Below are 27188 nucleotides of genomic sequence, written 5' to 3' on the forward strand. Positions count from 1 at the left end.
GTAGGCGGCACTCACTTATTTTGACCTTCTTGGCAAGTCCCTAACTGGGCCCCTCATAGTTCCTGTTCGTCAGTTTCGTCGCCGAAAAAGTCTCGGGGAGCTTGTCCAGGGCATCAAAGTAAAATGCTCGCGAGAGAGGATGACGAAGGAGACGGATCCCGACTCTCGTAACACTGATCGAACCGATACGACCATGTCAGCTGTTGCATCTCAGGGCTCTCATTGCTTGCTCATTGCAAACGCCTCGCAAAACCGCTACTCTCTCCCGGTTCCAATCCCTGAACGCTCTGCCTCCATTCCTGACGGACATTTACTTGTTTCACCCGTATCCTCCGCACCTCCACGACTTGATGCTCTACCCGATTTTGCTCTAGATGGCTTTCAGAAATCGTCCATATTCTGCGATGGGATTGATAAAGCCGTCAACGATATCAATACCAAATATGGAGATTTCACCAAGAGTTTCCCTACTTCAACCTCTCCGACAAGTTCCGTTGCAGTTCGAGACAGCAAAATTATTCCCAGACCCAGATTTATGGTGCCAATCTATGTCGACACCCCTCAGCCTCGACCAGTAATCGGTGAGATTTGGACTAAACTAAGGTCCCAAGATGAGCCTCTGCAACCATCCAAGCCACTGGCAGACCTGCCAAAGGAAATCGCAGATACTACATCGCCTTTCCACGACTCTCACGAAGTCGATACTGAATGCAGTGAACCTGAAAATACTGGTACCTCCAGTGCCGCGAAGGAAGTCGTGTCCGATGGTGCATCTACCTCGGCAAGTCAGCTCGCTGGCACCCGATCGCAAGAGTGTCTCCCCGCTGCACAAACCACAATTTCAGCTGCTTACCTCGACCTAAGCAGCGGCAGTTCCCACGCCGACAACACCGTCTCTCAGAACACCAATGCGAACATCGATGTTTGTTCGGACAGTTCAGCTGCTAACAACACCGAAGCCGCTTCTCCTCCTGATTTAGCTGACGAAGACAGCATGTGCTTGCGAGATGTGGACAGCACGTCTGCTCTATCACACAGCACATCGCGTGGCCATGAATCCTCCCTGGCCATGGGTAGTGCAGACAATGCAACAGACTCGGAAGATCCATGTCGGACAACTGGGGCTAACCGAGGAAGAAACTCTTCGGCACCTTCCGTGGCAGCTCTTGTGAGCAAATTCCGACGGCTAGAGCAGTCCCCAGCAGATTGTGTTCAAGAGCAAGACCAAGCATCAGTAGAATCCAACTCGAGATTTATCCAGTCCTATCGCCACCGCTCGGAGGATAGCGACAAGGATGACAGCCTCTTGTCAACTGTCACCAGTGACGGTGCTTGCGATGGTAGACCGTCTCTTGCGGTGTATTAACTACCCCTATGAAATCTATCTAGTACGTTGGCCGAACGTTCCAAGCCTACCCTCGATGAAGGGAAGTCGCAGCATTGACTGGTTGGGAGGTAACGCTTGCGCTTGCCGAGATGATCACGACACAATACAGGAACTGATTGGTAATTATTAGGTACGCGCCTGTAGCGTTAATTGATGTTGCCGTAATGCGGGATTAGAATAGATTAATATACAAGTGCATTTATTAGTCGCTTCTATATGCGTTTTATACATGACGTGATGATAATACATGGACCAGACCACAGACTGGCCAACTCTTCAATGTGGTTAGCTTTTTCTAGCCATGAGGGAAGCCCAGAGAGATGCATTGGCTCGGTCGGCGCTGTCCGATGCGGCGGCGTTGAGTTCTCCTGTGCATCCAGCGTTGGCTGCCGCATCCTCAGCTGCAGGCTTGATGGGGATGAAGCCATCATTATGTGTTTCTTCAAGCTTTGCTGAGTCATCTTTCCCATCCGACAGAGAAATCCATCGATCAATCACTGGCGTTTGGGCATCCCACTCGCTCTTCTTGTACTGCGTCTGCTTCGCTTTGTCCTTTTGAGCGCTCATTTTCCTAGTGTTCCATACAAAGTCGGCGCCCGGCCGCGACTGGCTCGTATGCTTCGCATCACCAGCCACTCTGTCGTTGAGCTCCGGCATTTCAATGTCAAACAAGGACTTTTTCTTCGCGCTCCCGTCCTCGTCCTGCTGCGGCGGCCGCTGCAGATCGGCGCGCTTCCGAGCCGCCGTCGCTTGGGTGTTGAGCTTGGGCTCGCGTAGCTCCCTGTCGGCGAAGAAGGCGGTGACGCCCTTGTTGATCTTGGCCGAGGCAATGATCATGTCCCGGTTGTTGTTGCCGGGCAGCATCTTTTCCTCAATGACTTTGGAAAAGGCGCCGACCATGATGCGGCCGAGGGCGATGACCTCCTTCTGGTTGGTGTACAGCATGCCAGCGGCGCGCTTGTCGCCGCCGGTGGCGGCCGAGGTGGCGGCCTCGCTCTTGAAGTACTTGTTGTAGAGCTCAATGTAGGGGTGCCAGAGCTCGGCGAGGGCCGTGGCGATCTGGCGGCCATAGGCGGCCTTGGCACCGACCTCGTCGCCGGTGCTGGCGCGCCCGCGAAAGGCGGCGTGGCTGACGAGGGCGACGCGGAGATAGAGGCGCATGGTGTGCATGTCGGGCGTTGGGGCAAGGCGGGCCTGCATGGTGCGCAGGATGCGTGTCGCGTGCGTCATGACGTGCGGGTTGATGTTGTCGCGGACGCAGGCCTCCATGGCGATGCCAAAGGAGCGCGCCTCAACCTCAATTCCGGTGGCGGGCAGCGTGTCCAGAATCTGCGCGGCCTGTGCACTGGACTTGGACGACTTGAGCACGCCAATCATGCGCAGCCAGTTGTCGTTGTCAGGTATGAGCTTGTTGTCATGGACGAGCAGATTCCAGTAGGCGGCGGCGGCGCCCGTCTGCCGGCCCGTTAGGAGCGTGGTGAGTATGAGGGCGAGCGTGTTCTGACCGGGCTGGACGAAGCCGCCCTTGCGCTGGGGATTCGGTACCACGCCGGATTCGGACGGCTCCTGGGACGTGGCCGACAACGGCTTCGCCTGGGTAACCAGATTGGGGATGTCCATGGTTTGCTCTAGCAGATCCAGTACGCGGAGTTTCTCCTTGCGGTCCTTGGACAGGAGCTGCAGGCGACCCATGGTGCACACAAGCGGCTCGTCGAGCTTGAGCCGGCCCTGGCGCCACTTGTCCAGGACCTCGACCCAGATATTTTGGCCGCGGGCAATCATCTTATCCATGTTGGCCTGTTTGGTCTCTTTGTCGAGGTCGTTGTACTCGCGCCACATGTATTGGCGCATACCGTTGAAGATAACGCCGTACGTGGCGGCCGTCGGCGCCAGCCCGAGGTCCTCGAGCTCGCCGGCGACGAGGAAGAGCTGGTCAATGTCGTAGGCGCGCGCGCAGACGCTAAGCACAGCGTTGAGGTGAATCGTATTGGGCTGCAGGCGGCGATCGTTTTTGAGCTGCTGGAAGAGCTTGGTGGCCTCCGCGACGGCGTTTTTGGGATGCTGCGACTTGGCGAGGCCTCGGAACATGATGGTGTACGTCTGGGCGTTGGCAAATTGTGCACGCTTCTTCATCTGTGATTGGTCAAGGGGGAATTTGTTAGCCGACCAGCTTTTTTGTATTAGGGAAAGGACACACAAGGTAAGCAGCCAGGACTGGCGTACATTGTTATAGGTTGCCATAGCTCTCTTTATTTGCTGCTGCTTCAACAGGTAGTCGATGAGATGGTTCCATGATACCACGGTGTCCATATTCTTGCTCGCCAGTTCAACTGTTTTCAAGGCATCTTCGAACTTGTCTTTTGCAAGCAGGTCTTCAATATATTTGCCTAGGACCCAAGGATCGCTGATGAATTCGAGCTGCTTCACGACCGCCCTGGTTGACGATTTCTTGCTCCTCCTCGCGTCGACTGGCTCAACTTCTGATGTCGTTGCATCCACAGAGGCGTACCGCCTTCCCACCACGAAGCCTGCGGGCTGTATCACTCGTATTGTGCGCGCCGCTGTTGTAGGTAGGACTCGGCGCAGACAAGCTGCGGCGCCGAGCACACGAGCAGACATTGCTATCGGTCGGTTGGTCGTCGCAGAAAGCGCATGGACGAACGAGTTTAACCTTCGAATTTGAAGAATGTAGAAAACTGTTCTGGCCGAAAAGAGACGAGGTTAGCGACGAAAGGAAACAGAAATTGAGCATGTATCAATGTCGAAGCGACCCCTAGACCTGTTTTTTTTTTGCCCGCCGCCGAGCCAGATGGAGCGGCGCAAGATAAGATAAGGCCGTGTGACGGACAACGCGCGCCGCGCCCCTTGGTTAGCAAAGTTGCCGCTTCGCTTACGCTCTCTGTCAAACAGGTCAACAAAAAATAAATAAGCACAACAGGGCAATAACTTTGAGTTGTTATTGTCGCTTTGTTTTCTAGGATACGCATCAATTTCTCATCTCCTGCGCTTCCTTTGCAGCTACGCAGTTCGCTTTCGCCTTCACCATGGCTCCCGTTGCCAAGGAATTCGACAAGATCATCAAAGACGGTACTGCAGGCCTCTCCAATATGCCCACCCATCCCTCCGGCGCTATCGAATAGCTCACGACTGACATATTACTCTTCCAAACAGGCCGCGAGCGAAAGAAGAATGAAGCGCTCGCCAGCAAGATCTTTTCCAAGGGCCGCCGCCAAAGCGCGCCGTCCAAGCTCAAGGCCGCAGCTGGGCCGTCTCTTGCTAGTCGCGTCGGCGTGCGCAAGGTACGGACCCCTCCTCCTGACCCCCTCTTTACACCCTTGCGCAATTCGTATTGCTTCTGGCGAAGACGATGCTGTACACGGTACTAACCGCCCGGAACGATACAGATTCCACAGCGCGCCATTACCTCGGCCCGCCGCGCCAGCGTCCCTGTTGGGAACCTCGACGGCGAATGGACGCACGATTTGCACCACACGCTACGAGGTGGTGCGGCCTCTACATCCCTCGGCGCCCGCGTGACGCTCCCCGGCGGCCAGAATCTGCCCCGGCGAGCGGCGGCGCGCCAGGCCAAACTGGCCGCGGCCGCCGACGCCATGGACATTGACGGCATCCAGGGCAGCAGCAGCAGGGTCAAGGCTGCGCGCAGCCATGTCAACGTGCGAGAATCAGTGGCGCCGCAGCAGGGCATCTCGATCCGCGGGCTCGCGGGCCCGTTTGCCGTCATGGGGCAAAACTTTGCGCCGGGCACGACGCCGGCTGATGTGGAAAGCGCCATGACGCCGATTGGCGGCGAAATGATTCGCTGTGCCGTCGTCAAGATACAGCCGTTTGTCATGATGGAAATGGTGTTTGCGTCCAAGGAGGGCGCGGAGCGCGTCATTGAGACGTTCAACGACAAGACGGTACGACTCATCCAGGGCAGCGCAGCCGGACAGCTTTTGTGTGGAAATAGCAAGCTGACAATGATTTGACAGGCCGATGGCCGCATCCTCAAGGTGTATCCCAAAGTTGGCGGCTACCAGCCAAGCGGCAGCGCGGGGCAGCAACGCAACCCGCAGGTCGCCGACGGCAGCAGGGTCTTCGCTGGCGCCGACGTGGTGCAGAGCGTGTTTGGCAACAGTAACCAAGCGAGCGGCGACCTATTTAGTGATAGAATGGTTGCTGGGAAGCGTGGTGGCCGTGGCGGTCGTCGCGGAGGACGCGCCTGAGCAGGGCCTTCCCTTTCTCTGCGCGATAAGATGCGCTGGGCGTTTTGTGTGCTGCTTGGTTGATATTATCGGGGGTAAGAATTTGTGGGAGTTGCTTGTTATGTTATTGGCGCAAGGTACTTGGCTTTCTGGACACATTCATGGGACACTGGCGTTGTGATTATAGAAAAGAAGGAAGAAGACTGGCATAGCAAGATCCTGACAGAGCCGATCAAGAAACGGAGATAGAGCCGTTGGACACCCAGGCACATAGTGCCATGCTGTTTACATCTACACCCAGCACATGTAATCAACAGTCACGAAAGGCGTTTGAAGCGTGTTATTCTCTCCGATTGCGACGAAAGTATGCTATACGCTGTGAGAGCCTATCATCGGCATGTTTTGCTCGATAGAAATACAAAAGAAAATGAAGTTGAGCCCCATCTGAAAGGAAAACAAGGGTTTCATCCCCCGTCTTGAGCCCGTATTGAATCCCGTCCTGAACCTGTCTCTTGATCATATTGCTGATCCCCAACCGCCCAGCATGAACCAAAATAATATTCCATAACAGTTTTTAACCACATAACTATTTGAAAAGTTTCCACATAAAAAGCATATCCGCGGGGAAAGGACACAAAGAAACATGCAGATTCGATAGCAGAATCACGCAGACAGAAGTAAACCCTCACGTATCGCCATCACTAGGCGGGGTATGGTCGTGCTAATCATGGCCGTCCATCCATATCGACTGAACAGCAAATAAGACGGAGGAGTCACGAATAGAATGAACATCGCAGTCTCCAGGCTCGCCACACATCAACATATTATCGCCGGACATACAGAGGTCTGGGATTTCGTCTGTGCGGTCGAAGAGTTTCATGCCTCGTCATCTTACTGGAGACTCGCCTGCCATACCCTTGTCACAGAATCTTCTCGCAGCGTAATCTTGGGCAAGTTCAAGTGGGGAAATCTGGGATCATGCCCATCTTGTATCCAAAGGTTTGGTATCCGAGGTCGTTCCAGGTACGATTTTGTCTTGGTTCAAAGATATGGATAATGCCCTTGTTCTATCCTCAACGTCGATTTCAATGCCATGGGTTCTGGCCACCGGTGTAGCCTTCTTCGAGGGTTCTCTCTTCCAGATTGCGGATAAAGTCACGATTGCTTCGCCCCTGCTGTGCACGACTGCCGCGGCGTCCACTTCGGGGGGCATTATCGGTGCCGGGCATCATCTCACCAGGTGGGGGATAGTAGGCAGGGCTCGGCTGCAATCGAATTGGTTGGGTGGGGTCCAGATGGCTGGCGACGCGCTGGATAGCAGCAGGGATGCCACTCTGCTGCTGCTCCATGGTCGAGGCGCGCTGTCTGTTGGTTCGCATGCCTCCCTGGGGATACATACTTTGCTGCTGAACAATACCATAAGGTCCTGGAGCCAGCTGTTGAGGCTGAGCAGACTGCTGGATGACCATCGGGTTGTACTGCGACCCTTGGGGGGCGTATGCTGGAGCAACATTTCCGTGTGCGGCTGGTCCTGGTGCATAGATGGGGTTGTTTCCATATATCGGAGCTTGCTGGTGGCTGGCTTGCGCATAATTGCCGGGTGGCATATTGGCGTAGGCCGGTCCTTGCGCGGCGGTGGTGGCCTGAGCTTGAGCCTGAGCAGCCTGAGCACGCTGCTTGCTGAGGGCTTCAGCTTGTTGCTGTTGGTGCGTCCCTGGCGCTGGTGATCTGTTCAGAGAACTAGACTTCAAATTCATCGGCGGCACAAAAGGGCCAGTGTACTTTTGCTGCGTGATAAACGGATGGAGCTTGGCCTGCTGCGGTGACCATCGCTCGAGGGGATTGATGCTGAGCAGACCCCGCACGAAATCGATAAAGGCAATTCGGTTATTCATTTCTATTGTTGTCAGCTCAGTGTAGAGTAGTTTGCAAGGGTGCATCTCACCTCGGTCGATTTCGCTCTGCTTCATATTCTTTCTCGGCATCGGATAGGATTTAATAATCTCCGGGAGCGTGCTAGCTTGGAAGTATTTCTTGCTCGGCTGCTCTTTTGTGTTGCGCTCCCGAGCGTACTGCTCCATACTCTTCAGCTGGTAAGTGCGACGACCAAACTCATCCTGGCGCTTCTCAAAGAAGTCACCGGATTGTTTACCCATTTCCAACATCCAGCCGGGAGGGTTTCCAAGCATCTCCACGATGCGGGAGACTTGGTTGTATTCGGAGGAGCCGGGAAACAAGGGCAGACCTAGGAAGAGTTCCACCAGAATGCAGCCCAAAGACCATATGTCGATAGCTGATGAGTATGGTAGTCCAAGAAGAACCTCGGGGCATCGGTAAAACCTCGATTGGATGTATGTATAGACAGTCTGTCGTTCATCGCAGGCGGAGCCAAAATCAATAATCTTGATTATTGGGCTCTCCAGATTCTTTAGCAAAATATTTTCGGGCTTCAAGTCGCAATGGATAAGTCGGGCCTTGTTGAGTAGGGCAAGTCCGTTGAGCAGCTGTTGTGCGAAGACTCTAACCAAAGTCGTGCTGAGGCCACGGAATTGATTCTGCTTGATGAGTTCGTACAAGTTGACACTAAGCAGTTCAAAGACAAGACAGAGATGTTGACGATGAATGAAGGTATCCTTCAGCCGCAGGAGGTGGTGATCGTCATTTTTGTCAAGTTTGGTGTTGAGCTGAGGGGCCAATTAGTATCACAACTAGGAAAGGATATAATTGTGGCATACCAAGTCCAGGACTGAGACTTCCATCATACTCTGGTTAAAGTAGGCCGTTCTGTTCTTGATAACCTTGACAGCGACGACTTCTTGCGTCTTGAGATTCTGACATTTCACGACCTGTCCAAACGTTCCCTGGCCGAGGACATCGAGAATGAGGTAGCGGTTCCTGCAGAGGTTAGAGGCGTTACATTTAGAAGAGGTGCAATGCGAACAAGTGCATTTCGAAGAGGTGGGGAGGGAAGTCATCATACTTGTGGCCAGCTTCCTCGGAGCCTAGAATATCATTGACGTATAGAATGTAATCGCTGTCCTCGTTGTCATAGCCATCATTTTTTACGCCCTTGCTAGGCTTGGTCAAGACTCTGCGAGGGTTTCGTGACGTTTCGTACTTGAAGCTAGGGTTGCAGATCCGATAGGTCGCAGGGAGATGGGCTGTGAGCGCTTGGAGGGGCTAGAAGCACATTTAGAATAATCATTATCTATGAAAATGAGGCAAAGGCTGACACATACGCTGATAAAGCCGCCTTCGGGATTTGCGCGTCGGAAGGCTGGCTGGCGATTGTTCTTTGGCTGCAGATCCGAGACGGCGCGCAACTTGCGAAACTCGGGGACACGCTTGACGATCGGGACACTGGTTCGTTGTGGCGACTTGGAGTTGAAAGTGCCATCGAGATGAGCCACCGTCGCGGAGGGATAACCATCGGCGGCGCCGGGGCCATAGGGCGACATGGGTGGCAGCTGCGCGTTTTGGGGACGACCAGCGTAGTAAGGACTCTGGGGATATTCAGAGGCGCCCGCGGGAGAGTGCGTCTGGGATGGCGGGCCAGCAAATTGGCTCTGCTTGGCGGTACCGTACGGTGAAGTGGGTGAGAGCGTCTCCATTGGGGAGTAGCGCTGAGCGGCCGACGATGGTTGGTCATGAGGCGAGTGTAGGGCGGCGGTACGACCACCAGACATGTGCGGCTGGTGGTGTGGCCTCATGGCGTACTTTATGCCGGCATGGGAGTCGATGGCGTCGCGCATGGCAACGTCGCCGTTTCCGTCGCGAGGCTGACCGGCGACGGGGTTTCCGTGGTGGACGGCAGGAGCAGCAGCAGCAGCCGGGGGGACGGCGGCCGCGGGATGATACTGGTCGTAAGCGTAGGCGGCAGCCGGCGGGTGCTGCTGTTGGGTAGCAGAGGGCGGAGACATTTGCGTTGTGCCATTGTGACGGCGCGAGGAAGCCCCGGCCGGGTCGTGATACTGCTGCCAGTTGGGGTCCATTGTTCAGGCGCGAGGGCGCAATGGCCGGCGACGGAAGCGGTTGGGGGGTGGTTCGACGGTCAATGAAGCATTCGCGGGCTCGCTCCAGTGCTGCTCTGCTGGGGGATTGGGTGATGGATGATGCGTGGTTTGGCGGTGGTTATGTGTGTGTGGGCGTTTCGGTGGTTGTGTTGACCTGCGGCCCAGCCAGCCAGACAGCAAAGCCACGCACCGAGTAACAGGCTACCTACCTAGGCTTCCCCCCCAAAGGATAGCAAAGGGAAAGCAAGAGAAAAAAAGGCCTGTGGGAAGGGTATTATGGCGCAAGCGCTGCAAAGTGCTTGAGCAGCAGCAGCAGCAAGAGAGGGGGGCGGGCTGGGGAAAAAAGGACACAAAGCCGTCGGCAAGGACCTGCCTGGAAGGATGGGGTTGGAGAGACAGAAAGACGGCAAGTCGAGGAAGCTGGGGGCGAAAGCTGTATAATGGCGCGCGTCAAAAGGCGGCGTGGGGTTGTGTTGGTGAGTTGCGGTGCTGCTACGTACTGCCTGGCATACCGACCTAGTCCACATAGTACTTGCGATTGGCAGCGGTCAACAGTGTCGACGGAGGTAGATGGCAGTCACGAGTGCGACTCACGACAAAAGACGGGCTAGAGGCTCTGGCGCCTTATTACGGCCTATTAGTACGGAGCCTTCAGACAGGCCGATGAACAAGCTTCTGCTCGAGTCGAAGAATCACCAGCCGCTGCGTGACTCAATTACTCCCTCTGTCGTCTTTTTCCTTGATTCTCTTTCGCCTACCCGTTTCCTGCCATTTTTACACCCGCAATTGGGTTGGGCAGACTGTCCGCACCCTTGCACCACAAATATCTCTTGCGTGGCCTGCATCAGGTTTAGTGGTTGCCTGCCACTACATGACCCCGTCCTGTGCGACGTTTACAGCGGGCAGCTACGTGCCTGCGCCGCCAATTGCTTGGCCCAACTGCGCATTTTGGGCAGAGAGGGGCAAGGCCATTAGCAAGGCCACCAAACCCACCGCTCAAGCTGGTCAGTGATGAGTGCTTCCGGACATCCTTGAACCCAAGGCAGCTTTAACAAGAAGGGTCATTAGTATGGCTTGGCAAAGCGTTGGTGAACTCTCCTACCTACTCACGGAAAACTGATGATATGCCCTGCCATTAACTGTGGTGGCGTCGAAGCTCGGTCTCGCAGGGCCAACTGATGGCTGCCCAATCACAGCGGGGCCAAGCAAGAGGGGCTCTCCTTCGCTGAGCCATTCTCAACAACATATCAATGTCAATCGTGCACATGATCATCTCGAAATCAGAGCCGTTGCCTTGGAACGCAGCCTCCCCGGCTCCTGCATGACCTACCACTGGCGCTGTCACACACCTCTCGCCTGCCGTCATGCAAAGGTTGGATGCTTATTGCGTCTCTCCAGCGCCGGTCAGGCAGAGAGGGCATTCCCAAGTAGTAGAGGTTTCCAAGTAGTGGTGGCAAGAATCGTTGTATCCTGTGTATGTGCGGGCGCTTGTGTCTGTGGTCAAAGTTACTTCAGTCCACACGGCGTTGACACAGCCCAGGGTGTATGTTTGTGACAGTTGCATGGTTCAGCCATAACACTTTGCACGGCACACTAATCTTTGGGGTAGAAGGACAGACAGGCAGACGGAGAGAGAGCCGGGCACAGAGTCATGCTCCATCTCGTGATTGAGACAGTGCCACTCAGAATGAATAATAGCCACCGCCTGTCATCTCTTAAAGGGACTCTTACCTGCATCTTCAGAAGGACTAGCAGAACTGTGCAATTTACCAAAACGATTGTCTTGGCTCTGGCTGTGCAGCACGCAAGGTGCGCATATACTGCTCAATAACTGTTTATTTGTCAAGCTTTCGCCGTAATACTCTACCATACTCGGTGCTCCATCACTTGAATATTTGACAAACCGCCCCATGTATTCATGAGACAGCATAATTCCGCCATCATCGCTACCACCACCGGAAAGCTCGCGTTCTTCACTTCATGGCAGGCTGACGCAGCGCGCCATGTAAAAATCCCATCTGACATGCAAATTTCGTAAAGGGGTATCCAGGAGTGTCATAAAAAGATGCTAGTGAACAGGGAAAAAACAAAACACCGAAACTTTTTGCCAGATCTTGATCCCAATCGCTCGGAAAAGATTGAAGAGAAAAAAAGGACATCAGAAACTGGGGCCAAGATACGTTACGCTGCAGCCAATGCAAAGAAAGAACATCAAGACGAAGACGAGAGGGGCAAGGTAAATAAACGAGAGAGAAAACCAACGGGACCAAGACACTCAAGCTTCCCAAAGGAAGCAAGGAAATTGAATGAGTATGAAGAAATAAGAGAGGAGAGCGAAAACAGGCGTTCAACGTCCAAGAAACCATCATGATTTCCTCTACAGGAATGCGAGGGCAGAAATGCGAGGAAATAGGATATCAGAAATGAAAACGACAAGAAAAAAACCGCTTCACAGCCTATACTCCCATGTTTTGTGCACTCATTGTGATATTTTGCTTACCGCACGAGTCATCTTCGAGGTCATCTTCACCCATCCTCCTAGGACTGGTAGCCTGCGAACTGGCCGGGAGGCTGCGTCCACTGGCCACCGTTGGCAGGCTGGCCGCGACCATAGCCACCAGCACTCTGAGGCGCGTTATATCCCATGGAAGAGCCCGCAAAGCCACCGGGGGAGCTAGTCTGGGCACCCCCATAGTTACCGGGCTGGCCACCATACTGGGCTGTCGACCGAATCATATCAGCATCGAAACACGAAATTGAAACTTGAAGGCCTTACCACCATATTGAGGATAGTATGAGCCCTGAAAGCCAGGGCCTTGGGCGCTCTGAGGGCTGTAAGGCTGGGCAGGGTCGAATCCTTGGTTGGACGTCTTGTCCTTGCCCCACTGGTTACAGATTAGCCAGCTGGCGAGGCGGCCATGGTATCCGTCGACTTACGCTGCACTTGAGCGGCCGCCCATTCACATTGTATCCGTTCATCTGGCAGATCGCCATGGAGGCATTCTCGTGAGTGTCCATTTTGATAAAGGCAAAGCCACGGTCCGCTTGGAAGCGAGACTCAACAACAAAGCCGAAGTTCTGGAATAGAGGGACAACGTCGTTGGGGGTTGTGTAGGGTGTGAGGTTGCCAACATAGACAGTGGTCTGCCAGGTTGGCGTCTGGGCCAGGATGACGTCGTAACTACCAACACCATGGGTGGGAAACTGGTGGTGACCGAAAGGGGTTGTAGGCGTGAGGCCCATAGCCTGCATCGCCTGCTGTTGAGCCATAGATGGTTGGCCCTTTTGGTTGGCCCAGTTGCAGCGGATGGCACGAGAGCCAAGCCACTCGCCGTCCATGGAGCTCAGCGCCTTTTCGGCTTCAGGGCGGTCACGGAAAGCGACGAACCCATAGCCACGGGAGCGGCCCGTCTTCATGTCCCACATAACACGAGCCTCGGAAACGGAGCCGAAGGCGGAGAATGCCTGCGTGAGTATTTCGTCGTTGACTTCGTTGGAAAGATCACCGACGAAAATATGGAAGTGACCAGAGGTATCTTCCTTGCCAGAGGTGTTGGACTGGTAGGCCCAGTTGACGCGGATTTCCTACATAGTATTAGACGCTTGCTGTCTCGTGGGCTTATTGTATTCGCTGTTGCATACCGACTGGTGAACTCGGCGACCGTTCAGGGTCTGCATGGCACGTTCAGCCGCACCAGGGTCATCGTACTCGACAAATCCGTAGTTAAAGCCCTTCGCCTGTCAGTCAGCAAGTTAGCACACAAGTGAGGGCCGGGGAGCTTGTATATATTACATTCTTGTCGGGAATTATCTTGACATTCTGAACATGGCCAGTAGTCTCAAAGATCTGGCGCAAGACGTCCTCGGTGACTCGCTGGTCAAGACCACCGACGTAGAGAGCGCGCTTGTTAGGCTCGGGAGCAGATCGTCGGAATCCTCCAGGGCTCGTGGGCGACATGACTCCACTGTTCTCGCCCATGGGAGAGGTCATGGCAGTCGGAATCGGATTGTTGTTTGCAGGAATGTGCAGAGGAGGAGGGGCCATGGCATTGCCAGAGCCATTTTGCGGAGGCGCCGAGGCTGGAAGTGCAGCGGCGACAGTCTCGGTCATATTGGCGATGGGTATTAATTAGTCGAAATATTCGAAGTCGTGCACGCGATAGAAAAAAAGGGACTAGAATCGGTGGTGTTGAAACGACGAAGTGTGACGGTGCAGTGCCGACGGAGTTGGGCGTCTAATTAAAATATCGGTGACGGGGGGGAGGGGCAGACCAGCGTCAGGACGAGATATCAATGCCCAACGCAGGGGGAGAGAGGCGCGGGAACGCAAAGGGAAGTCAAGTTCGCTAGCACAAGAAGGAAAAATGCAGAAGCAGCAAGAGTCTCGAGCAGTAATGCAGGCGAAATTCCCGAGGAAAGGGGTGCGGAAATCGAAAAGTCGGGGGGTGCGTGATGCCGTGAAGCAGGCGGCTGAAGGACGCCAGGAGAACTTCGAGGCCGGAGGCAAGGGATCGATAGAAGAAAGCGGAAATCAGGCAGGCAAGGATCCCGAAGAATCTAAACAACCGATCCGTATGTAAGTCGAACCAAACAGCGCTGCTCGAGGAAAAAAAAACAAATGTCTTCTGGGGTGACTGGTAATGTGATGGGAGGTAGGAATCAGCAGAGTGGGAGAATAATTAATAAAAGGCACACTAGTGTTATTTCCAATGTGGAGAGTAACAAAATAACTAACCGCTGGTCAAACAGTTATGCTCAAAACAGTCTTGCTCTCTTTTCCCTTTCTTACTGGTCCAGTCTCCCGTGTTGCCTTCTTTTTCTTGTCCTTTTCATTGATTGAACAAGGTCAATTTCTCTCCATTGATACTATTTGGTTCACTGCCTACGAGTGTCCAATCCTTGTCGCCTTGCATGGGCGGATGCTGTTGAGAATGTGGCGAGTGCGCGGCTGATGAGCCACGTTTTTAGTCAGCCGAATCCGAAATCAAGGGGCTGGCTGGTTCCTGGTAAGGCTGCCGCTGAAGCCACACCACAGTGCAACTCTGTTTGTGTCGAAACAGATTCTGGGGAGGCCTATCAGACAATAGCTGACTACATACCTACCTAGCTACCTATGTATGCAGATCATGCCCTAGCACAAGGACTATATTTCTCACTCACCAGGTCAGTCCAATGTCATGAGGAATACTCACTATCGATATTGTGCATAGGTATGTCGAATCAGCCCATCAGTAGTCAGTCGTCTGATGTGTGCCTTGTTGGGTGCTCCCTCGTACTGCCCACCACACTTCAAGTTCGCTTGACATCAACAACACGCAATGGCCTCCTTGGCTGAAGCCTCACCTTGTGGTCTGTTGAAAAGATCTTGGACGGCGCGTAGTCTCTGGTTTTTTTCGCGACAACTTTTTGTTAAATTGACCACGATTGGTTCAAAATGAAGCTTAATCATGTGGCGAGTGCGCCCTTGCAGGTGCCACTGTTGTGTAATGCTGCAGCTCCGCGGTGAGATGCTGTACAGGGAGCACACGACAACCGTGGGTTGGATTCGTGACGCAAAAATGCCTGCATCGCAGACGTATCAAGCCATGCTCATTCAACCCAGAGCCGGAGACATGGGCGGTTTTGTCAGCGCAGATAGCCACTGCTCGCATAGGGCCAGAGGAGAGAGAATGAAGTGAAAGTCGCTGGCTGCTACAAATTTGCGAAGTTGACAATGAGCCAGCTGGTAGAGGTGAGGCCTTACTTTTCACCCCATCACTTCCGGGCTGTTGGATGTGATCCTTTGGATATGATCTGAATAGCAATGAAGATTTCTTCGCTGCCATTTGCGCGCAGTCTCGCGACGTATGTCAGTGATAACTACCTGACGTTGCGTTGCTAATAAAAACTAACTTCCAGGGCGCCGCAAGGCTGTGTGGCGGCGACTCAAAGTCCCGCAGAGGCTCCTCCGCACGCAAGCCTCGTCCAAGTACCCTCAAGTACCCAAAAGTGTATCCTCAACTGAGGGGCAAGTACCTCGCTGCCTCCGCTAACGTACCCAACTCGGCACCGATGCAACCAGCCGGTCTCGCTGTCCATCGTGCCACAGCCACTGGCAGCCATCCCATGATGGCGCTCCCATCACGCTTCGACACGAGGTACCTCTCGCCTGTCGCCGCTCGCAAGCCCACCCACACCACACAGAGCTTGCGATTCGGTGCGTCAGCGCAACTTACCTTTTTTTTTTAGGGACGCTTTCAGAGGTACCTCAAATCTCCTGGCTGTTATCCACTGCCATGATTGCGACGTTCTTTTCTTGCACCATTTCTCTTTATCTCTGTATGATTGTTAAACGTCTCTTGCAACGCCTGCCATGACTTGTCGGCCCTGATCGCCTGTCTTTCCACTCTACGCTACTGCGTCCCTTGCTCTCCTGTCGATCGTTTCAGTGCTGCTGTAGCGGGCCCGTCCGCTGCGATCCCTCTCCTGACGACGACGACGACGACGACGACGATAACGCCATACGCTGACCAACACGACGCCCACACGCCGCCAGCTTTTGCTTCTTCTGCCCACGTTTTCCGAACCTGGATCGAATATTGTTGGCGTTGCGCGCCTCCCCCTCCTTGCACAACCATGGAAAAGTTTCCCGAACTCGACACGTCGCAAGCCTTTAACGGCGTGCGCTCCCCAAGCCCCTACAAGTCGCCGTCTGGATACTCCAACGGGAGTGCATCTCTTTCGGACCGCGGCGCCTCGGCCAAGCGCGAAAACGGTCACCACCTCCCGGCGCCCGGCCTCGGTGCCTGGAGCACACACAATGGCTTGGTTCGTGGCCATGCGCGTCAAAAGAGCCTCAGTGACGCGTTTCGGACGATTCGCACCAGGAACGGTAGCCTCAGCCAAAACGCTCACGAGCTCGCCGATGCGCTCAAGGCGCCCGTATCCCCCAAGCTAGTGGTACGGTCATTCCAACAGGCAGCGTGGTTGCGCGCCTTCCTTCTTGCCCCCGTGCTAATTGGCATGTAGATCCTCTGTATAACGTGGTACATGTCGTCCGCCCTTACCAACACCTCCTCAAAATCGATCCTCAACGCCTTCAACATGCCCGCGACGCTCACCCTCGTTCAGTTCGCGTTCGTATCGACGCTTTGCATAACCATAGCATGGCTCGCCACCATCTTCCCCATCCTCCGAGAAAAGATTACCGCTCTCCAACATCCCATCCGACCGCCTACTCGCGACGTTATCATAACCACCCTGCCTCTCGCGGCATTTCAGATCATCGGCCATCTGCTGAGCTCGAGTGCCACGTCGCGCATCCCCGTGTCTCTCGTGCACACAATCAAGGGCCTGTCGCCTCTGTTCACAGTCCTGGCCTACCGATTCATTTACAATATTCGCTATCCCAAGGCGACCTACCTGTCTCTCGTGCCCTTGACGCTTGGTGTCATGTTAGCCTGCTCTGGAAAGCATGGCTTTGGAGGACAGTTACTTGGTGTCCTTCAAGCGTTCCTCGCTGCCATTGTCTTTGTCACCCAAAACATCTTCTCCAAAAAGTTATTCAACGAAGCCGCCAAGGTCGAGAGCGGCGTCGTTGGTACCAATTCGAAAAAGCTCGACAAGCTCAACCTGCTTTGCTACTCGTCTGGCCTGGCTTTTCTGCTCACCCTGCCTATCTGGTTCTTTGCCGAGGGCGTCACTCTGCTGCGCGACGTTCTCCAAGACGGCGCGGTCGAGCTGAGCAACAAGCCCAACGCCTTTGACCACGGCCGCCTGACGGTCGAGTTCATTTTCAACGGCGTCTTCCATTTTGGCCAGAACATCCTTGCCTTTGTCCTCCTCTCGATGGTGTCGCCCGTCACCTACTCCGTCGCCAGCCTGCTCAAGCGCGTCTTCGTCATCGTCCTCGCAATCCTCTGGTTCCGCAGCCCAATGAGCCCGCTGCAAGGTCTCGGCATCGCCCTCACCATTCTCGGCCTCTACCTCTACGACCGCACGAGCGAGAGCAACAAGGCCGACCGCAAGGCCCAGGCCATGACGCAGTCCCGCGCTGGGACGCCGCTGCTGCCTATCAACGAAGTTGCGGACCGCGGCCGAAACGGCTTCGTCGCGCCGTCCCACCCCATTTCTCAAGGTTACGGATATTTTGGCCCAAGTGCTGGCGACTCCAAGAGATCTGATGACTAAGAAATGTAAAGCTGTGATACTTTTTTTGACGGTTTTCACTTTCACACATTGGCAGGCAACAGGCTTGCGCTGCTCCATTGTGACATATTCTTCTACCCGCCGAGTCTCGTCTTTGCGTATTCCTCCACTCGCGTTGTTTCCGGGATTCACTCGTGACAGGCATGGGCTAGGACAATGCACCCCCTCTTGAAAAGATTCCCAGGCATGTCTGCTTTGCAGCGTACTTGTTCACACCAACAAAAAGCCTGGGTTAGCGCGATGAGCGCGCCATCAAAATTCAAATATAGAGAACAGATAGAAAGCAGTCATTAGACATGTGCACGTCTCTTGTGGCTCCGAACCATATACTTTATAGACAACACCAATTAGAAAGGATGCAGTTCATGGATCCTTCCACATCTGCCCCCATCGACTGTTTTAATCATAAAACATGCCGCTGTTTATTATGATACACGCTGCGGTCTTGTCATATACACGTACTTCTTGTTACAACCCTACTCAATCAACCACTCTTCGACTTCGACGCCAATGCTCCGGCCTATGCCACGGACAGCTTCCCACCCCACGTTGATCCTCCACTTGCCCGAGCGGTCCATCATGTCGCCTGCGCCCACACGCACCAGTAGCCGGAGACTGACGAGCGTTGCGAGTGCCATGCCCACGTCGCCGTCGACACCCGCGGCGCCCACGGGCCGCCCGTCGTCAATCCACTCAGCGCGTGCCGCCTCAAAAATGGCCATCATGCGCTCCAGCACAAAGGCGTGCGAGCCAAGGAGCTTGCGCGCAATCTTGCGGTGCTTGCCGCGACCAGGTCCGCCGCGCGAGAATGTACCGCCGCCGCCCCGCCGCCGCTTCCGCCCGTGGTGAAAGGTGGAAAAGAGGACGAGGTCGTGCTTAGCTGGGTTGTGCGAGGCCAGATAGGCGGCGAGGAGGAGTAGGCGCGCAATGGTGGGCAGCAGGGACGTCAGCTCCGCCACGTTGCCGGGCTTGGCCTTGGTGGCTACGGACCCGGCGGCGGCGGTCGCGGCGCTGGGTCGCACGGCGATGATGCTGGGGTTGAGCAGGGACTCGTCCTGAAAGTGCACGCGCGCGGCCACCAGCAGCTTGGAAAACTCCTTAGGCGCGTGAGTTTGCGCGACAATCGGGGCGGTGAACCGGGGCCATAGCGCGTGGCAGCAGTCCTTGAACGACGGCAGCGTCCTCGATGCCGCGCGGATCAGGGCGTCGTGCACGGTCGCGCAGAAGCGCGCCCACAGGTCGCTCGTCTCCTGCTGCGTCGTGCCCTGGACGGGCGGGGGCGGCGAGAGCGCAAGGATGCGCACGTATTCTTGCTTCGTATAGGGCGGAAAGTGTAGACTGGCCGAGCCGGGTGAGCGCAAGAAGCCAGCCGGCGGCGACGTGACTATGATGACGCAGGTGAGGCATGGTATCTAGCGTTTATGTTTTAACCAGCGTTCAGATTGGTACTGTGTGCAAGACTTGGTACTCCTCACCATTTCAGAAAGTCGGGCCAGCGCGGGGAGCAGTGTCGCCGGGGCCTCGCGCTGTCGATCCATCGAGGAGAGCAGGAGAACGAACCGCCATCGCGGGTCGTCGTTGTCTCGGGCCCTGGCATCGATCATCTCACCGAGCGCGACCGCGAGTTGTGCCATGGTCTCGCAGCGCTTCGGCGCGCGGTCGTACGCCTGCAGGGCTACCGCCACGGTACCCACGATGCGCTCGTAGAGGTGCCGCACCGTAATGCACTGTGCGGCGTCGACGCGGGCGTGGTGGAGGAGGCGGGCTCGCGGCGCATCATTGTCGAGGCCTGGCTTCGGTTCTTCGCAGAGTCGGTCGAGAAGGGCGGCGGTGACGCTGGACTTGCCTGTCGCCTCGGCACCATGGACGACGAGATTGCGGCAGGAGATCGCACCGGGCTGCGTGTGATGGGATTTTCGTCAGCAGAATGGTCTGGCGCAAAGCTGCGGGCTACCTACACTGAGCAAGCTAGCCAGAGACCGTATTTGGTGCTCGCGGCACGGGAATTGTTGGAACAAGGGGTTTAATATCGACTCTTCCGGTAGTGTGAAAGTTGATTCCATGCTTCGCAGAGTATTTGTAGCTTGTCTGCAGCTCTGCAAATGCTGGCCACGTTGCTTAGGTTGACGTGGTGGTGGTTCAAACGGGCCCAATTAAGTTCAAGTGCAAGTCGCGGTGCAACGCGTCGGATTCCTGGGTTCCTGGTCGTGCGTGCAAGTCACCGAGCTGTGTAAAGGGGCACGGCGTAACAGATAATGCAAATATAGCATTTGAACAGGGTACACCCTGCGCAACGAAAACTCAGCCAAGCTTGTGATATAAATATACTCGTGGGTCAAAATTCTATCAAAACTATCAGTGCTATTCCAACACCCAACACACCTTTGTAAAATGCCACTAATAACGCCCAACACCATCACAAATGCAATTTTAAAACATCAACATGTCAGGCCATTGCCTTGCTACCGCATACTTTCCCCCATCCATCTTTTCCTTCCAGCGTAGCCACTCAGTGAGCTGCGCTGTGGTGCCTGCGATGAGCGTGGAAGCGTCCCATCTAGCCTGCACAACGCCCTGCAGGGTGCTGCCACCTCGTGGCTTCCCTGGCGCCTGAATAGAGATGCGCCCGTCTACCACGAACCAATGGCGATCAACGTCTTGCTTGATGTTGTCAGCGAACCCGCGAACGTCCTCGTCTGCCATGCTTTGAATCGGTGCACTGTCGAATGATACTGCGGCGAGAATCTCGTCGAATGATACTGCGGCGAGAATCTCGTCGAATCGCATCTGGGAGCTGCATAATCGAGCTTGAGACAGGGTGTCTTGGCTGGCGATGATGTATCTGTTAAGCGTCTTGACGAGCTTGATAATTTCGACCCACCGCGCAGGCGATGCATCCTGATTCAATGAATACTCGTAGATAGAAGGCCAGAGTAGATTCATCCCGGCGATGGAGGTCCGTAGAGTGTGTAGTCTCACAGCTGTGGGCGGTGCCGGCTCTGCAATCCATTCACTAATACCTTTTAAAATCGCTTGCAAGACAGCCTTTACTCCGGGAAGATCGCCGTCACCCAGGTGATATGTCGTCGTATAGTGTCTGAGCCTACTTGCGACCGCCCACACGTATAGGTCCAAGAGAGGGTAGGCGACAGCCTTGGAAGCAGCGGCTTCGATTGTCGCGGGGAGCATCTTACCCACAATGAATTGTGTTATCTCTCGATTGCGTCCCATTCCTTTCTGTAGCATATTCTTCTCCTCTTCGAGGTTGTCAGATATCAAAGCCATCTTGAAATGGTTGAACAAGAAGAAGAAAACTTGCTGAACCACCTTCGTATCACCTTCACGCAACCGCAAGCCATACGATTCCATGGTCGCAATTTGCAGGTGAGGGTCTTCATCGGACGGGGTATAGTCTTTGCTGATTTGGTAGTAGAAGTTGTCGAGGGTGCAGGAACCGTGAGTACGGATGAGAGAGATGATACGCCGAGCAAACGCGACGTAGGCGACATGAGTAACCGGTTGAGAAGACGTTGCTTTTAAATCTTCCTTCATCTGTTCCATAACCAGTTTGAGAGCATTCGAATGCATCGCAACCAAGTCCTGTTTCACATTTGGACCGGCTTTAAGAACAGAGTTGCGCATGGCAGATATCGCAAATTCAAACAGGGTGCCGTTGCATTCGTAGTTCGGCGAGCTCATGAGTCCAGTGTCAGTAGATGGGAGAAAATATTCGCCACGTTGACGCAACGCATCGGCTAGTAGATGCTCATATTTCAGGTAGCGGCTGGGCATGACGAGCACGAGCAACCAGAGCTCACACAGAGTGAACCTTACATCTGTAAAGTCATCAATGCCAGCCTTCAGTAGTGTGGTCACGACCAACACGAGGTACTGTCTTTGCTCGAAGTCCAGCTTATGAATCAGGCCATCAAACAGCCCATATTTCCCACGCTGGAAGAGATCAAGCGGCTTGATTAGCCCGCCGTTAATGAAACAGGTCGCAAGTCGAACTGAAACAGCAACGCCTTGCTCAATGTCTGCAAAGGTGAAAGATGATGTAGGGCTCTGGTTTGGTGGTTTCTGGGATAACATGCATCGCACCATGGAAAAATAAGACTTTGAAATGTCGTGATCCAGTAACAGAAGAGCGTCATCTGCACGAGCAGAATCGAGAATTTGACTCTCCCGCTGTTGGCTTTCTTCGTTCTCTTTGAACTTTGCAATATAGCCCATAAATGAGTCGAGAGTAGAGATAGCTCCTCGTAATATGTTCCAGTTGAGTTCGGGCGGCGAGATGCTGCTGTGTTTGTAGACGTGTTGGAGCTGCAGAGTATTCAGACAAAAAGTCGCAGCTTCCAGATCGGCAGCATGGTTCATAACGTCCAATGAAGCAGCAATGCTAGCCTGTAGCACATCGCCGACAGCTGTCTTGTTGATCGAAATCATAGAACTGATCATGTCTTCACTGACAGTGGCCCGTACATCAATTGGTAGTGCGAGGAGCTGCTGTTGAATATCCGCAGCTGCAGAATCAAACTGTTGAACCATCTTCTGGAACAATCCCTGGCGCCAAAAGTTGAACAATTTAAAGGCTGTTGGCGCCTCACCCTTCGCTACGACGAAGCGAGCAAGTTGGTTCCAGCAGCGAATATTGATCAAGATTGCTTCCTTGTGTGAGGTCTCTGGTGCCACAAGTTGCTCGATCAGCACCGGCGAGCGTCGCAAGTCTGGCGGAGCAGCCCAGTAAAGGGTTGCCAGAAGATCATGATGATTTCTGAGGGCTGCCAGATCTCGCTCGTGCACTGTCTGCTCTTTCAAGAGTTGTCGATTGTGGTTGGGAAGTATGCGGGCAACGAGGTTGCGAACATCCCCTATAGCACCAGCACCCCGAAGCTTCTGTATGCTAAGTGCGAGGAATTTGAGAAAGACGTGGAAGCAAGGGTCCCCTAGTTCAATCGCCAGAGACGGGTCTCCCGCAAGACACTCCAAGAATCTTGGAGAGGCGCTGACTTCCTCATTGCGTAGGTGCTCCAGATTTTGAGAGCCAAAAAAGTCAAAAATCGCACCGACAATGCTTCCGCTTCGCCGCCACCCCCATTGCTGTACGAGATAGTGACATCTGCTCATCAGTGCCCGGCAGTAATTATTGAAACTGGGAGCTTGCCGCGAGTTTTCTTGGTACACTGTGAAGACTTGTCGAAGCAGCTGTTGCACAATCATCCATCCATCGTTCATCGCTTGAAATCGCTTCCCGGGCATCAGTATACCGTAAGCGTTAAATTCACAAAGCGGCAACATAGTAAACATGATTTCCCAGACTCGTTCATAAGTCTGTGCTTGAGCTACAGAGATATCGGCGTTGGTTGCAATGGTCTGCTTCAGCACATCCCAGAATGAGCCACGCGGAATTTGACTCATTTCTAGGATCTGCATCACAAGTGCCCAGGAGTGAATGACTGGTTGGTCTTCTCGCAGACCTTGCTCGTGTGATGCAGTTTCTCGAAGTCGCATGTAAGACTTTTGGACCTGATTTACGCCCATAAGCAGCAGATTTGACATTGATGTTGCAGCCAAACTTTGCAGGAGGTCTTCCACTTGGAACTTTTCCGTCATCAAGTCATCATGCTGTGCGCAAACCAAGTGAGTCACCAGTACAAGAATGAGTAAACTGTCACACACTCTTGTTGCAGTTTGGAAGCCTCTGTTTGACATCGATTTTCTAGAAACGAGACCGGAGAAGCGAGTGTGAAAGCTTTTGACTACATCAAGCACTCTCGTAATGAACGGCTTGAAGGCTGACTCGTTCTCGAAGCTCAGCGCCGTCCTTGCATAAGTCGATATGAACCTCGATGCTTCGAGAACAGTGGCTTCGTCAGCGATAGTTACTCCTCCGACTTTTTCAAGTTCGTCTGCAATCAAGTCGAGCACAATGCCCAATTCAGAGGATGTTTGGGCATTCCAGCAGTCCCATCGGCAAGCATAGGTACCAAATTTGAAAGTGACACGCGGCCGCGAGCTTAGCAGTATATGCCTCTTTGTGCAGTCTCGGCAGTCCTCAAGAATTCCACTACCGAGCAGGGTTGATTTGTGAAAGTATACTCCTGGGTCCAGTGGAAAGATTTCGAAATGTGTCGTATACTCTGTACCGTATGGGCCGAGTCCAGCGAGCTTGGCTCCTTCATTGGCTGTTTGCGATCGGGCTAGCTCTATTTCGGCAGTATATGAGGTTGGTGGCGGATCTGCTGCGTGGCTGAATTGCGGTGCATCAACATCGACGCGCCTAGGAATTTTTCTTTTTTTGGTTCGGGCTCGACGCTTTGCTTGCTTTTGTGACTGGCTCTCCCCCACAGGCTGTTCCTGAGTAATCCCCGATAGACTTGCAGCCGAAAGCCTATTGGTGCTCATTTCGGAGCGCATATCTGACGCATCAACAGAGGAGTCTCGGTTATTTTTGCGGTAGATGCTGTCCCGCGACTTCTTTTCCCGATGAAACATGAGCGGTGCGACTTTTTTGACCTCTTCCACTTCCATTATTGCAGGACGTGAGGGGCGCGAGATGTCCGTTGAGGCTTTCTTGCCGCATCTTGCCGACTGTGGAGGTTCTGGTGGAGGCAGTACATTGGCATTGTTCTCAACGCTTGCAGTATTTGCAAGAGTCGGAATGTCCAGTGCCTTGCTTGACGGTAGATAGCGAGGGGATCCCCCATTGCTAGTCTGCTTTACAAATCTTCGTGATCTGCTTGCTGCCACTTTGGTTGATCTCGGGGGGCTGAGCGTTGCAGTCGGTCGAATACCAACTCGCTCAGCGAGGGGTCTCCTAGGAGCCTGCTTCTGCTTCTGCTTCTCTTTTCTAGCTTCTGACACGTCTTCGCTTTGTGAAATGGATCCAGACTTCCATCGATTGAGCGAGGCGGCTGCATCAAGGTTGTCAACTCTCGACGCGAGGCGTACTATCTTCTTCAAGGGGCTGCAACGCCCTTGATTGGCTCTCTCCTTTGCTGTCCGTGCTGCAATTCTCAGAAACCGGGGCGCATCAGGCTTGATGACATCGAGAATACTCAGCGGTCTAGGCGCCAGCTGGGAAGCAGATCGTCTCTCTGATCCGGATCGATCTAACTTTTGCTTGTGGTGTTGCCCAGGTTTCGATCGAGCCCGAATTAGCGACGCTCCAATTGTTTGTTGCCTCATGTTTGCGCTCGTGCCAATTTTAGGGGGATTTCTGGCCTTGGGACGTCGCTTTGCATTGCTGGAGGCGCGCCGTCGTGTTGGTCCACTGAACATAGTATCGATGGCATCATGCTCTATGATAGAACCTTGGTTGGATATGTCGGCATTTGCTTGCGCTGGAATTTCTTCAGGCATCAAAACAATTCGGGATTGGTTTTGGTGCTTATCATCAGTCGTAGCAGGGCGGGTTGTCATTTCGTCGTCTTCTGATTCATCCAAACCCCATAAAGGGTCCACAGATGCAGCGGCATTGCTCATCGTCCTTCTCTGTGCTAAACCGCGGCGTACCTCCTGCTCCGGAGTACGATTTCTCTGACGACCGTGGAGATACTTTTGAGCTTCATCTCTGCTTGCTTTTTGGTCCAATCGAAGCCATGAGGCTGGTAGAACTCCACGTATGCGCTTTTTGTAGACCAGTTCTTCAGTGGTAGGCCCATCTGATAAATTGACAAGTTGGTCTCGTAATGATTCGCCGTCGTTTCCCTCATCTTCCGAGGACGAGCTATTATCTATCGTCAAAACAGTTTTGGTGGGGGAAACCTCGACAGAGCATCTCGCATTTGGCTGGAGGCGTGGGATAGGCGGCAGCGGTCCAGCCGCTAAACGGTGGGTAGAGTACACCTGAGCATCCCGGCCACTGGTAGTAGCATCCAGTGGGTCACTGTCGACGATATCGTGCCTCCTCCGCTTTCGAGCAGATGAGGCAAGAGTGGCACTGAGACGTTTTGCGGAAGTTGGGACCTTTAGTTCGGGTTTAGACAGGAGGTCTTGGAGCGTGGGCAAATCTTGATCGGTAACACTAGTATTATCCGTGTCACCTTGCGAGCTCTCATGGATGCTAGACCGTCTATGGCTGATCCAGGGCGATGTCCTGGGTGGAGAGGAGGAAGGGAAGTCGTATTGGCCGAGACCTCTGCTTCCGTGCATGGTGTCATCGCTCAACAGTTGGCTCGAGTTATTCACATCTGGAAGCGAGGTTTCCTGGCTGTCGTCCTGAAACTCGCCGTCCTGAATATTTTTGCCTTGCATGACTTTCGCAGGAGCCGCGGCAATCTGAACAGGACGCATGCCGTGTTGTCGGATAAGGCTGCTGTACATTGCATTCTCCAGAAGATATGGGTGTTCTTGGATAGGCTTTCGTGGTCGTAGTGAGCGTTCCAGTCGCACAGCTTCCCGACGCAGGTCATCCCTGGTTTCTTGAAGACCCAGATCCTGGCTGGGCAAAACAACGTCTTGGAGGAGGGCTTGACTGGAGATGACACCGTCGTGAATGCCTTCCAATTTTGGCGGTACTCGGTCTGTAAATCGTGAGCCTCCGCCGCTGCTCGCTCTTCCGTTCGGATCTTCTTGGAAACTGCTCATTCCATCGTCGTCCAGGAACATGCCATCAAGCTCTGTAAGCCCGTCCATGCTCTGCACGGACGACAGAGGTGACGAGCTGAGGGAGTCGCTCGGGCTCGGAATATGGTGTACATTTTCGTTTGCATGTTGGGAGCCATGGAATACCCACACGTTGTCGGGGTTCGTCGTTAGGGTTTCCCTGACAGGCGTAGTGGTCAAATCGAGCGCGTTCTTGCTCGGGGGACGGTGTGTAGTTTCCGTTACATGTTGGGATCCAGGAAATTCCCAAATATCGTAGGGATCCGTCGCTGGAAGTTCGCCTACATGCGTGGTCGTCGAATTGAGGGTTGTCGCCACTTCCAGGCTGTCAAACGCATCTTCGTCTTCGGAGTCTGGCACTTCCCCCAATAATTTCCAGTCGGCCATGGTCGATTAGAGTCCGACATTATAAATTGCCGTCAAATTAGAGTTGAAGGTTCGAGATAAGAGATTTCCAATGCATCTTCCAGAGTAAGAAAGCTGAAAAATGTCTGGTGAGTTAGTGTTCGTTTCCAAACAGACTGTAAATTTGGCGGACCAGAAAGACGCGCCGCCAATTCGTAGGACGCGTCCGGCGCTCTGTGGTCAGGTACCTAGTACCTAGGTAGGTACCTAGGTACTCTCGGTGGGGCTGGCCGCTCTCTGTTGAGCGCCGTTTTCGCCCACCCTGTACCTCTCACCACTCAATTCCATCTCCCTTTTGGCCGAGTTCCTACGTCGACAATATTGTTGAACTTGGGGCTATAATGGGTGGCGCTTTGGAAAGAGCTCTGCCGTTGGCATTTGCAG

General features: G+C 54.0%; 6 protein-coding genes across 6 annotated transcripts; 2 read left to right on the forward strand and 4 right to left on the reverse strand.

Annotated features, from left to right (window-relative positions):
- Positions 1–1672: 1672 nt before the first annotated feature.
- On the reverse strand, positions 1673–4006 carry CCM_07416 (pentatricopeptide repeat protein; the record flags this gene model as incomplete). The annotated part of the gene is made up of 2 exons (XM_006672557.1): positions 1673–3520; positions 3611–4006. The coding sequence occupies 2 exons, from the start codon at positions 4004–4006 to the stop codon at positions 1673–1675; spliced, it is 2244 nt and encodes a 747-aa protein (XP_006672620.1).
- A 425-nt stretch (positions 4007–4431) lies between these two features.
- CCM_07417 (uncharacterized protein) lies at positions 4432–5613 on the forward strand (the record flags this gene model as incomplete). The annotated part of the gene is made up of 4 exons (XM_006672558.1): positions 4432–4474; positions 4559–4686; positions 4792–5307; positions 5380–5613. The coding sequence occupies 4 exons, from the start codon at positions 4432–4434 to the stop codon at positions 5611–5613; spliced, it is 921 nt and encodes a 306-aa protein (XP_006672621.1).
- Positions 5614–6677: 1064 nt separating this feature from the next.
- Positions 6678–9584, reverse strand: CCM_07418 (protein kinase Yak1; the record flags this gene model as incomplete). Its single annotated transcript, XM_006672559.1, has 4 exons — positions 6678–8276; positions 8328–8487; positions 8534–8772; positions 8832–9584. The coding sequence occupies 4 exons, from the start codon at positions 9582–9584 to the stop codon at positions 6678–6680; spliced, it is 2751 nt and encodes a 916-aa protein (XP_006672622.1).
- Positions 9585–12143: 2559 nt separating this feature from the next.
- Positions 12144–13716, reverse strand: CCM_07419 (nuclear and cytoplasmic polyadenylated RNA-binding protein pub1; the record flags this gene model as incomplete). The annotated part of the gene is made up of 5 exons (XM_006672560.1): positions 12144–12325; positions 12382–12490; positions 12543–13190; positions 13248–13343; positions 13399–13716. 5 exons carry the CDS (start codon positions 13714–13716, stop codon positions 12144–12146), a joined length of 1353 nt encoding a protein of 450 aa, XP_006672623.1.
- Positions 13717–15408: 1692 nt separating this feature from the next.
- On the forward strand, positions 15409–17774 carry CCM_07420 (uncharacterized protein; the record flags this gene model as incomplete). The annotated part of the gene is made up of 5 exons (XM_006672561.1): positions 15409–15453; positions 15504–15801; positions 15846–15923; positions 16045–16544; positions 16614–17774. 5 exons carry the CDS (start codon positions 15409–15411, stop codon positions 17772–17774), a joined length of 2082 nt encoding a protein of 693 aa, XP_006672624.1.
- A 494-nt stretch (positions 17775–18268) lies between these two features.
- On the reverse strand, positions 18269–26786 carry CCM_07421 (Mus7/MMS22 conserved region; the record flags this gene model as incomplete). The annotated part of the gene is made up of 5 exons (XM_006672562.1): positions 18269–19204; positions 19268–19690; positions 19751–19856; positions 20175–20189; positions 20266–26786. The coding sequence occupies 5 exons, from the start codon at positions 26784–26786 to the stop codon at positions 18269–18271; spliced, it is 8001 nt and encodes a 2666-aa protein (XP_006672625.1).
- Between the last annotated feature and the right edge of the window lie 402 nt (positions 26787–27188).

The sequence above is a fragment of the Cordyceps militaris genome (genome assembly GCF_000225605.1).
Source record: "Cordyceps militaris CM01 unplaced genomic scaffold CCM_S00006, whole genome shotgun sequence".
Classification (NCBI taxonomy): Eukaryota; Fungi; Ascomycota; class Sordariomycetes; order Hypocreales; family Cordycipitaceae; genus Cordyceps; species Cordyceps militaris.